Source organism: Podarcis vaucheri (assembly GCF_965113315.1).
Source record: "Podarcis vaucheri genome assembly, chromosome: 1".
NCBI classification, from domain to species: domain Eukaryota; kingdom Metazoa; phylum Chordata; class Lepidosauria; order Squamata; family Lacertidae; genus Podarcis; species Podarcis vaucheri.
Genome location: NC_138759.1, coordinates 70,795,386 through 70,807,822, shown reverse-complemented (window position 1 = coordinate 70,807,822; position 12,437 = coordinate 70,795,386). Strand labels below are relative to the sequence as shown.

At 40.7% G+C, this 12,437-nt stretch overlaps 1 protein-coding gene across 2 annotated transcripts in view; it reads right to left on the bottom strand.

The window, feature by feature from the left end:
• IRAG1 (inositol 1,4,5-triphosphate receptor associated 1) overlaps nt 1-12,437 on the bottom strand; it is a 95,084-nt gene that overhangs the window by 35,699 nt on the left and 46,948 nt on the right. For both annotated transcript variants that reach the window (XM_082192835.1, XM_082192836.1), the window contains exons 15-18: nt 12,240-12,393; nt 9,811-9,904; nt 2,706-2,897; nt 96-196 (exon numbers count right to left, since the gene is read on the bottom strand). In XM_082192835.1, the coding sequence (XP_082048961.1) occupies nt 96-196; nt 2,706-2,897; nt 9,811-9,904; nt 12,240-12,393 (541 nt within the window). The remainder of the gene's footprint in view (nt 1-95; nt 197-2,705; nt 2,898-9,810; nt 9,905-12,239; nt 12,394-12,437) is intronic.

Genomic DNA, 12,437 nt, shown 5'->3' with positions numbered 1-12,437 from the left:
GAGTTAGAGTCTAACAACGTATGAGGATTGTGCAGGTTCCTCATTTACCTATGGCAGAGTAGAAAACAAATTGTGTGTGCTTATTTATGTATTACCTGAAAGCTAGATTTTTTTCTCTTTCTGTATCTGGTGTGACTATATTTTCTGGAAGAACGATAGAAGGTGTGTTGCATGTTGCAGCTTCAACAGGGGACTCCTGAATGGTTTGTGACAAAAAATATATATTTTTACAATTTAACTTGGAATATAGAAATATACCATAGGATAATTGCAATGGAATAAACATGACATTTTTACATGAAATTCTAGGCCTAATTTATTCACAGGCTCTGCATAATTCAAGTCCTATGCTCTAATGCAGACCCTACCTAATTCCAGGAGCAACTAATACACAATTCTTGATGAATTAGCATTTGTGAACAACTTTATAAAGAACCCAGATGTTTCAAATCCATTTTAAAACAACTGAGGACTAGCTGCCATATTGGACAAGTGAGATTAATAATACCAATAATACTACTACTAATATGAAGTAATAATAGACGTGTGTGTGTGTGTATAAAACGCCTTCCCAGGTAACAAAAATTTTCTTTAAATTTCTCATGAACAGCTCAGTGTATTTGGCCACCTGGAAGCAAGTCCTACATTCTACACAGCAATTAGTTAATTCCACTCTTTGTTAAAAAAAACATGGCTTTCTTTGCTTTGCCTCCTGTGCAAGGGGTGTGGGTGTGTGTTGTTTGAAAAATCTTTATTTAATTTTGTTCTTGTTGAGGTATTATGGCATGCACATGTTTCATGAGAGCTTTTTCCATGTACATCCAGTGATTTCTCCCCAATATCAAGGTGTGGCCAACCATTCTAGCTCACATTTGTTCTTCACCTTCTAGAGTCACAAACAGCCATGGCATCCTCTGCCTGCTCCTGTGGAATGGGGGGACTGGCAGGGTCAATCTGAATGTTTACCTTTTTATAATACTACCTAGGACATATAATGGCTTTTTCTAGGTAGTAATACATAATGCTGTGGGAAACAGGAAACCCTTAGATGTTGCTAACTAAACGAACTTTCAAATAAGCAGCAGCCAACAGCTGAAAAAGAGACTAGTGTCCAGGCTCTCACAGCATTAGTTTCTTATAGTGAATAATTACCGTTGTTCTGTACCTGACTTTAAAGTGAAGGCACACAACTGCATGCAAGATGGAGCAAAATCAAGATCTCTTTGACCTATACTGTACGCCTTCCATTAGACTGATCACTAGAACTCACACACGTGGGCTGTTTATCTTAAATCAGGAAACTAGCCCTCAGCACAAATGTGTAATGGTGTCAGAATGCATGACAAATAACTGCACAGTTCACTGCTGACAACATTTTCCTAGGATGTTGAAAGGAAAAGCAGCGGATGTTTTTATCCAAAGAGTAGAATACTGTGTCCTAGGTTTAAAAGACAATGATAAAAGTAAAACTGAACGTGCCAGATATACATTGGCTTTAAAGTTTTCAACACATCTCAAGAGAACATGATGATCTGTTTTGTGTTTTTTTTTTAAAAAAGGGCAGTTGATAACATAAATCCTAAAGAAGCAGGCTTGAAAATCATTACGCTTGTTGATTCAGTACTGCATATTAGCATAAGGTCCCTCTTTTACACATTTTATGCATGTCATCCAAATGATGTGCAAAACATCAAAAATATTTTTGAGGGGAGATTAGAAGGTCAGGAAGTTCTCTGTGAAATCATCAACTGTGTTGACATAGTTGTCTCTGTGTGTGTAATGTGGAGTGTCACATGCTGTTAATATTACCAGAAAGCATGGGTTATCTTACTGCTAATGCCAAATAGGGCTAAATCTTTTTCTTAAAAAAAAAGCAAACATTGCTCAGTCCAACTTTGGTAGCAGCTACTACCATTTCTGTTTCACCCCAGCTAGGATGCCATTCATACATTGTCTCAAGCAGCACTAATTGTTCAGGGACTACTTCCAGGGCTGGCCATATAATATGGATAAATATGGGGGGGGGGATACAGCAGTCAAAGCTATTCCAATGTATTTTATAATAGGATTAGTTTTAGAGCCAACATTGGCTAAAAAGTCATGCAGAACAAATTGCAGAGCATCCTAAACTATAACGTCATAACAGCCCATTCTGCTAGGAAGCTGGCAGCAGCCCTGAGCACAAACTAGAAAAAGTGAAATACATAATCATGGTCCAGCCCCACAAATAGGAATATTCAGACAAGAACAATAGTCTTAAGAACCAGAATAAGGATCAATGAGTGGTGATGTAACACCATATGACACTACATCAATTCCCATTTTTCATCAGTGTTAAATTACATTGCAATGTTAGGATAAATATGCTAAACAGTGTGGGATGTGGTCATAATCTTGTCATAAATATCGCAAGAACTGCTGCCAATGTCTCGTTCTTCCTTCTGTACCATCTAGTAGAACTTACCTTGGGTTCTGACAACATTCCATTCTTTTCCCCTACTTGCTATTAAAAAAATCAAGTAGTGATGAGAAAGCATAGAATATTGTGATGTCACAGAGGGGGGGGGGAAACAAGACTAAATTACATGCCAAAGCATATTTTCATCAAACTCAAGGCACAAATTATAGTAACAAAATAATAATTGATAGCTAATGTAAAGCAGTCAGAAGTCACTGAGGATAGCATATTTATAAATGTTGCTTACTTTGATTGGAGAAGGCAAAATGGGGTTCTGTGTCTCTGTTGGCTGTCCCTCATCTTCAGGTAGGGTTGGCATAATGAGAGGTGAAAGACACGCTGGATTGCAGTGTTGACTAAAGAGGCTATGCACTGATGGGAATGTCTGTTTCGAGTTAACCTCTGAAGATAAGCACTGTGGGGCCTTGTGATCCCAAGGCTATAGCAGATGCCAAAAATACAAATTAAACCCATTTAAAGTCCAGGCTGAGATCACTTTATAACAACAAGCAGCAATAAAGTTTAAAGTAACAACTTATGCTTCTCCTTGTGTTTTATTAACTTGGGGTTTTGAAAGGTCTAATGTAACATAGTAAGGAAATTAAGATAAACCTTTTCAGCATTCCTTGTATTATTGCATGGAAGGCTTCGTTGGCAAGCTTTAAAGTACTCTCATTTCCAATTAAGATAGACCTCCTTGTCAGTCCTTCATAAAACTCTAGGCAAAGTCAAGGAATGATTGTGTTGAAATCATAGTACTAAAAATGACTTTTTTGTAAATAACATACATTTGACATGGATATTGCTCAGTGCACAAAAATGTTTTTCACACATGCATTTCAGTGATGAGATTATTGTGGACTTGTCATTTTTCTGACACACTTTCAATCTTTTTGACTGGCTTGGAAAGAAGTGGTGCCTACTGTCTGGAACAGAAACCAAAATTTGCATAGCATTGATTGGTTGACTTTTGTGCCAATCACTAATACCATCACCAACCATAGAAGGCCATTGTGCAGGCATAGCAATCTGGCCAAGCCCTCTGCCTTGGTAGGTAGTACACATTACATGATCTATGTCCACTCCCTTCAACTTCTACCAGTTGGATTTGGACTGTTGCTCCAAGTTCATACCCATTAATTCAGAGTTCGAGAAACTGTGGTCCTCCAAATGTTGCTGGAGTACAACATTATCCCCAGCCATTGGCAAGGCAGGTAGGAGTTGGGGTCCAACAGCATCTGCAAGGCCACAGGCTCCCCAACTTTGCTTTAAATTATGCTCCAGTCTTTTAATCTGGCATTTAAAAGAATTAGAATCCAAAAGGAATATTGGTTTATTTGCAGACAATATTGTGATTTATCTGGAGAAGCAGCTGAAGAATAACACAGAGTTTTACAGCAGTACAGGGAGAGTGCAGGTTTCAAAATAAACATAGAGAAAAGCCAATTGCTTATATGGCCAAACAGTGAAAACAGGAAGTCAAAGATCACAAGTAAGGTTGGAGATGGAAAGTGTTGGTTTTGTAAAGCCATAAAGGGATATATATGTTTTGTTATGGGGGTGCACTAATGCAAAGCAGTTTTGGAACTGCGTGGTTGAAATTATAAGGGAAAGTTGGCAAGCTGAGTTACTGTTAGAACAACTAATCCTCTAATTAAATTCTGTAAAAAGTCAGCCTCTAATTTCATATAAGATCCAGATTTTACAGGTTTTGACCACTGCAAAGCTGCTCTATGTCAAAGCAAAGAAAGCAGGATACCATCATAAAAATATGAGAGCAATTGAGCTTGATTAATATTTTCAACAATGTTAAAAATGGAATTAATTATCAGGAAGAATTAAACAAATGGAGTCAGTTAACAGCTTTGGTAAAAAGAGAATTTGATATTTCAGGTGCTGGCATGAACTTTGTTGTTGTTTAGTTGTTTAGTCGTTTAGTCGTGTCCGACTCTTTGTGATCCCATGGACCAGAGCACACCAGGCACTCCTGTCTTCCACTGCCTCCCGCAGTTTGGTCAAATGGCATGAACTACTACATGTTATTAAAATATATATTTAGTTTAGGGGAAAAAAGCTGTGAATGGAAAATACAATGAAAATGTTGGCATTTGAAATGTGAGATTAATTTATTCCATTATAACAATATTTTTTTCCTTTTTCACTATTGTATATATTTCATGTTAATAAAGTTTGTTTAATGCATTCAAATATTTTTTAAAAAATAAAATTAAGCTCCAATCTAAAGTGAATATGGGGCCTTTGTCCCCTGGTTTTCATAGCTCAGCTTTGTGTACACGATTACAGAGAAAGCTCCTAGGACCTGCTTCAGACAGTGACTTACTTTGGAAAGACAATATGCCCTTTTTCTGATGCAAATGAAGGACTGATTGCAAATACTACAGTCAATGACGAGCCACCCTGGTGAATAATGTCCTAGAACAGGGGTCTGCAACCCGCAGCTCCGGAGCCGCATGTGGCTCTTTTACACCTTTGCCGTGGCTCCGGGGCGGATACTAGCGAGGGGAGGAGGCGCATTGTGCGCCCCGACACTCCCCACTGTGGTGGGCGCTGTACTGGCTGTGACGTCGCATGGGGGCGGTGCGTGCATTAGTCACGCACTGTCCCGACGTCACCTTCCCGGTTTTGCGGCTCCCAGTTTTTTTTTCTTCGGAAGCAGGTCCAAGTGGCTCTTTTTGTCTTAAAGGTTGCAGACCCCTGTCCTAGAAGTACCTCTTCCCATATGATCAACTACCTAAAAAGACCCTAAACATCTCAGGACCAGGATACCACAAGGGCGACTTTTTCCCATCCAAACCTAGATATTAGGATTCTTGTTAACTGCCCTTTCCTGGGTCTCTGTGCTGTTTGAGGTGGGGGCAGAACACACCAGAAGAGGGTCTTTTAATGTTGTGGTCCCTGGAGAAGTTTGCTTGGTGCTGCCACATACGTTTTCAAGTCCAGGTGAGAACTTCCTTAAAATCCTTCTCCTTGGTTTATTAGATTGATGGGAGTCTCTGGCTTTTAAAATGCTCTTCTGTTGGAATAATCTATTTCAGTATTGTATTACTCTTTAAAGCATTTAATTTTGTTATAAACCACTTTGGTTTTTGGTGCACTGGAAAGCGGAATATAAACACTTTAAACAAGCAAAACAAAATGCTGAAAGCCATGAGCTCTGTTCAGTAGTACTGGTAGTTTGTGGATCCATCATGGGTGATTGGTTTGTTTGTTTGTCTTGATCCTTTCTATCTCTGTTCCCCTCTCTAGAAACCAAAATGAAACTAATTTTTGAGAAACATGCAGTGTTTTGTGGTTTCTATGGTAGAATTAAGAACTTCCTGACAGAGAGCCTGGGATACCATCTCAGTGTCACAGAGCCTGGGATTTCATCTTTTTCCCACTGAAATCAACCCAGAAGTCGTACCTAGAAAACAACCACATGGCTTTAAAAAGTTCTAAGTGCATCTTTGTTCTGTTGCATCCCTCCCCAAACAAATCTTTTTAAAAAGCAGTAATTCTGGGCACTATAGCTATGTCTATGTGCTATTCTAAATAGAAAAACCAAACATTGACAGTTTTTTTTAGCCAGGCATAGGCAAACAGCCCTCCAGATGTTTTGAGACTACAACTCCCATCATTCCTAGGAAACAGGACCAGTGGTCAGGGATGATGGGAACTGTAGTCTCAAAAACATCTGGAGGGCTGAGTTTTCCTATGCCTGTTTTAAGCCCTATTACTTCCAATACACACTCTGCATTCCTTGTTCTAGGAAATATTTAGAGTCAATATTCCACGCAAATGTTTATTCTTCTCCATTATGCTTTAGAAGTAGGTTTTAGAAATGGAATCACAGAATCATGAAAGGCGCCTTTTAGGCAGCCTGGTCCAACACTGTGCTTAATGCAGGATCTGCAGCGCCTGATGAAACTACAGCATCCCTGACACAGATGGATGTCCAGGTGCTTAAATGCCTGAAGCAGTAAAGGAGAGCCCACCCACCTTCCTAGGCAGTCTGTTCCACTGCGGAAGAGATCTTAACATTAGGAATGTTTTCCTAATATTTAGCTTGGCCTTCTCCAGTTTGATGTACTCTAGGAGTTTTGGACTACAACCTCTCATTATCACTAACCACCCAGCATGGGCAATGGTCAGGGGTAGCGGTACAGTGGTGCCTCGCAAGACGAAATTAATCCATTCCGCGAGTCTCTTCGTCTTGCGGTTTTTTCGTCTTGCGAAGCACGGCTATTAGCGGCTTAGCGGCTATTAGCGGCTTAGCGGCTTTTAGCGGCTTAGTGGCTATTAACGGCTTAGCGGCTTTAAGAAAAAGGAAACAAACTCGCAAGAACTCGCAAGACGTTTTGTCTTGCAAAGCAAGCCCAAAGGGAAATTCGTCTTGCGGAACGACTCAAAAAACGGAAAACTCTTTCATCTTGCGCGTTTTTCGTCTTGCGAGGTACAACTGTAGTTGTAGTCCAAAACCAGGAGCACCAGATTGGGAAATAGACATTATTGATGAAAAACAGCTAAACCAAGTATTTAAAAGAATTTAAAAGATGATTAAAATCAAAAGAGATAAAACACATGCAACTTCTACATGTACTGAAATGTGATGTCCTAGGTGCTAGCCAATCAGTTCTGGGCAAGCTCACAGAACTAGTTTTACAGAAAAAACTGTTCATTTCTCACAAACCGCATTTCTGAGAGTATACTGGTTTTTCCGGCAAGCATCTAATTCCAAAGCTTTATTGGAAGTTCTGCTTAGAATTTGCCTATTTGTGCAAGACTTACAAAAGCCAATGAATGGATTAGAAGTTTGAGAAACTTGCCCTCAGTTCAACTTTATTCTTCATCTTTTGTAATTCTAAATTCATTTCAGTGTGCCCTTTTAACTTTTCAATTTGTTCTACATGAAGTGTGTTTTTATAATAAGATTCTTCTACTTAAAGGGCAAGCTTTTTATGGAAGTATGTCCCTGTCAATGATGATAAGAGTTTCCCAGGAATAAAACTTTATAACTATATAGGTCTCCTAGGAATCAATTTTTTCCCCTTTCCCAATCATTTCCTGAAAACTTCCCCCACCCCAAATATTATTAACTGTACACTGTACAGATGGCACGAGTACTATAATGTTAGGAGAAATGGTGTTCAAACAAAACAGCATTATAGTGATTACCACATCTGAGGTCTTCAGCATGAAAATTAAACTGGAGTCTTTCCTCCCTTTGCAGAACCTGTTTTCCCATCTGCTCCCTCTTTTCCCTAAACATTTTTTAAAAATAATTCATTCTATTTAGGAAGACATAAAACAAAACACAAACTGGGGAGCCAATAACCCTATACAATATAAACTGAAATGTAAACTGAAAATTTGACATTCATTTTGACCCAGTTCTCCAATCTGTTAAGGTCATATTGAACCTGAATTTTGTCTTTAGCTACCTGTCCCAGTTTGGTGTTAACTGAAAATTCCTACATCCAAGTCTTTTATAAAGACGTTGAACAACAACAGGCCCAGGACAGAATCCTGCGGCACCTTACATATCACTTTTTTCAAGACAACAAGGAACTATTAGTGAGCACTCAGTCAACCAGCTACAAATCCACTCAACAGTTACCTCATCCAGCACACATTTTACCAGTCTCTCTGTAAGAATATAATTGGGGACTTTGTCAAAAGCCTTACTGAGATCAAGATACACTATGTCCACAACATTCCCTAAACCACCAAGCTTGTAACTCTATCAAAAAATGAGATTTGTCTGGCACAACTTTTTTTTTTAAATAAACAAGAGTTTTAATAATCAGTTTAGTAATCCTTCTCTAAGTGCTCACAAGCCAAATGTTTAATTATCTGTTCTAGGACCTTTCCTGGTATTGCATCAAGGTGACTATTCGGTAGTTACCTAGGTCTTCTTTTTCCTCTTTTTGAAGATGGGGACAACATGTGCCCAGTCTGCAGGAACCTCACCTGTTCTCCAAGAATTCTCAAAGATAATAGACAGATGCTCTGAGATTACATCTGCTGTTCCTTTAGTACCATTGGATGCAGCTCATCAGGCCCTGGAGATTTGAATTCATTTAAAGTTGCTAGGGGTTCCTGTACTACCTCTTCTCCTATTCTGGGCTGCAGTCCCTCCTTGCCTCATTTATTCTGTTATCCCCAGTTTGGGCACTGCTTTCCTCTTGGGTGAAGACAGAAAAAATTAGGTGTTTGAGCAGCAGAGGCAGAGCTAGTCCAGGGGGTGCTGCAAACGGCGCGTGTCCCAGGGGGTGGTGCACCGATGTCAACCCTCCCCCCCAGGGATGACACCCAAGGCAGACTGCCCCCACCTTTCTCCACCACTGTTGAGCAGTTCTGCCATCTCTCTGTCACCCAACAGCATTTCTCCATCTTGTCTACGCAGAGGACCTGCTACTTGCTTACTCCTTCTTTTATTTCAAATATAGCTGAAGAAGCCTTTTTAAAATTTATTTTTAACCTCTGTTGAAGTCCTGAGCTCATCCTGAGCTTTGGCCCACCTGACTTTCTCCCTGCAACTGTTGGCTACTCGTGTATACTCTTCCTTTGTGATTTCCCCTTTCTTCTATTTCTTGGGTCACATCTGAAGGAATTCCCTTCCTGCTTCTAAAGACCTTACAAAATCACACTGAACAAGCAATTTCCAGCCTCATAACATCATCAAATAGTAATTGTTTTGTAAACCCTCTAACACTGTTATTCTAGGCTAATTTGGATGCATAGGACAAATCTAATTAATCAGATGTTTATCTTATGACTGTCCTGGGAGAGGGGGTTTTGAGGAAAACAGAATCTGGTCCACCCCACTCCCCCCACCCCAATTTAGTACTGTGCACAGTTGTAATTGACACTAGAGTGAAGAAGGAAACCCAGTGGGAGTTAACTGGGCATACAATCCAAGGAGTGACACATTCTCCCTTTCGTGAAGCAGATTTTAACATTAAGCATTTCATAAACTGTAGAACATTAGTTCAGCATGCGTATGTTGTACATTAATCAGAAAAGAAAACCCCCAGGCCACTACATTCTGCTATTCTAATATTATGCAATACAATATAAATAGGTTTTGTTTAGTTCTTGCATGTTTCATAATATCTTTGCTTAAAATAGAAAGGCAGAGGATTAATCCTCCCCAAGGCTCAGACCTCATCACGGGATACAAGGAAGTTTGTGTATCACCGAGCAATTTTAGAGAATACAATATCCAGGAAGTGATGTTCTAAGAGTTCTATTCCATAAAAGGAAAAAGTATTTAGAAATGGTTGGCCTTCTTCTTGCAGCTCATTAGACCACAGTAGGGAAAGTCGAACACAAATAATCAGTAAACTTACCCTCTGAGTCACAGCTGAATACCTTGGCAAAGACTGAGACTGAAGGTGCTTCACTCCATCTTCAGTGCTGGCCTGACTGTTGACCTCAACTGCTCTGCTCAGCCACAGCAAGCGTAAAAAGGGAAGCACAAACACAAGAAGCTTAAAAATCATTTCCCGAGTATCCTGGCACTTCCATGTTTTCCTTGGGCATGGCACAGGGTTCTCACTACTTCCTCCAGCGACACAGATTTAAAGATAGCTTTAAACCAGAGACAGGAAACCCGTGGTGCTCCATATGTTGTTGGACTACGACTCTCATCCCTGTGCTGCCAAGGGCAGAGCCAGCTGCATTATATGGGGTGAGAGTGGACCCGAGTCAAGACTGCCGCACTCAGGTCTGCTCCCAAGCCCCGCCCCCAGGTTGCCACAGATTGGTGCAAATGTAAAGTGGGTGTGGTGGGAACTCATGATGCTCCACAACTGGCCTGGGGGAGAAGTCAATGGCTGCTGCCACGATGGCCTTGCTCGGGGGTGTGTGGAGCTGGCACAATGAGTCACAACCGCGGCCCACCCTGAAGTGGGTAAGCAGCCACTCTCATCACTCACACCCATGCCATACATTTAAAGCACACTGCTTCCCCCTAAGCATCCATGGAACTGCAGTTTACCTCACAGAGCTACAATTCCCAGCACCCTTGACAAACTACAGTTCCTAGGATTCGGGGGGGGGAGCCATATGTTTTGAATATATGGTATGGATGTGACCAGTCTTCCCTAACCACTGGTCATGCTGGCTGGGAGTGATGGAAATCGGAGTCACATCACTTAGACCCCTTGCAGTGGGAATGGATTCACCACCTGGACAAAATAATAACATGGGGGCCCATCCCACACTGGGGAAACGCGGTGACCAAAAAAAGCACCCTCTATGTGAAAAAAAATCTGTGCCACGTGTAATAAGCAGGTAAGAATTGGGTATGTGTTTCACAAAAGCTTGAGAATTCATAACTGAACAATGGTTCAACACAGGGAAGATTTGGCTCTCCAGATATTGCTGAACTATACCTCCCATCAGCCCAAGCAAGCATGGCCATTGGCCAGAGATTATGATCATAGAATCACAGTATCATAGAATTGTAGAGCAGTGGTTATTTCTTAAATTTCTACACCTCCCTGTCGGGAGCTTGTCCTACACTCGAATAGGGCCCTGGCAGAGACACATGCCCAACTGGCATGTTCTCTTCCTCCTGGTCGATCGTTCGGGAGCTTCAAAAGCTTTCTTCAATCCAAACATCAGAGTGACCGATGCCAACAGACATCGGCACACATAGGGATACACAGAGTCTTCGCAGCTTGCGTAACAGACATCAGCAACTCGGCATTTTGGCTAATCTACTTTTACATATAAACACACACGGAGCACTGCAACATGGCTCCCTCTTTCTCTAGCATCAGACAGCAAAGAGAAAAAGAACAAAGGGTAATAGTCCCACTTCATGGAACACACTAACACAAACATCCTGTCTCCATCACTTCCCACTCTGTGGAGTCAAAACACACACCGTCATGTGACAGACGAAAATCCCATGACTGCAATCATGGAGCAGGAATTCTAACAGGGCGGTTTACAATATAAAAACACAAAAATGCACAACATAGTAACAAACGAAACAATAACCCTCCCCACAAATTTTAAAAGGCCATAGAATGCTTAATTAGCCAAAGACATGGGAGAAGAGGTATGTTTTTGCCTCGTGCTTAAAATTATGTAGCCAATGCGCCAGGTAAGCCTCCCTGGGGAGAGCATTCCACAAGCAGAGGGCTACTCAAAGATGCTGGGAGTTGTAGTTCAGTAAACATCTGGAGGGTCAAAGGTCCCCCCTCCCACACCGAATGCAACATGTTCTCTTTTCAAGGGAAACCACAGGTGCAAACCGATTTCCCATCGCAAAAAGAAAGGCTCCGCTAAATTTTTATTGTGGCCGTGGTATTCAAGCATAGTTATTTTTGTATGGTGGTCAACAACATATGGCTGCATTATTAGTTACCATAGGAACCTATTGTGGATGGCATTCAATATTCCAAGATCAAGAAGACACACAGGAAGATGCGACAGCTCTTTATTTGCCATGCTAGAAAACAGTTTGCTTCTCAGCAGTAGGGATCTTTTTTGTTTGCTTTTTAGTACTCCAGTGGTTTACTTCAGCCTTATTAACTGTCCCTTTCAGACTTTTCTTTTAAAATGTTGCCTAATGGGAATTGCTAGAGAACACCCGAAAACAAAAGTTTAATAACTCACTTAAACGAAACATCTTCCTATTAAGGCATTCAGGTACATCATTTTAGCAATAACATCTTCTGATAAAGTGCTTGCTGAAAAAGATCTTGAACTTTACAAGTCATTTTAATAAGACAATGCTCATACAACATAAATAGGTTCTCTTTACCTTTTATTGTCTTGCCCATGTTCTGTTTTATAGGCATGCCTCTCCTTGTTTAAGAGATTTTCTTTGGATCCCCGTCTCTGGCTCAGGAAGAACAGATTAGGCAATGTGCGACAACATCTCTTTCGAGTCGAAAAATGTTCTAAATTCAGTGCATCTGTGATTAACACACAATATTTGAAGATCAGAAACTAGGAGGCA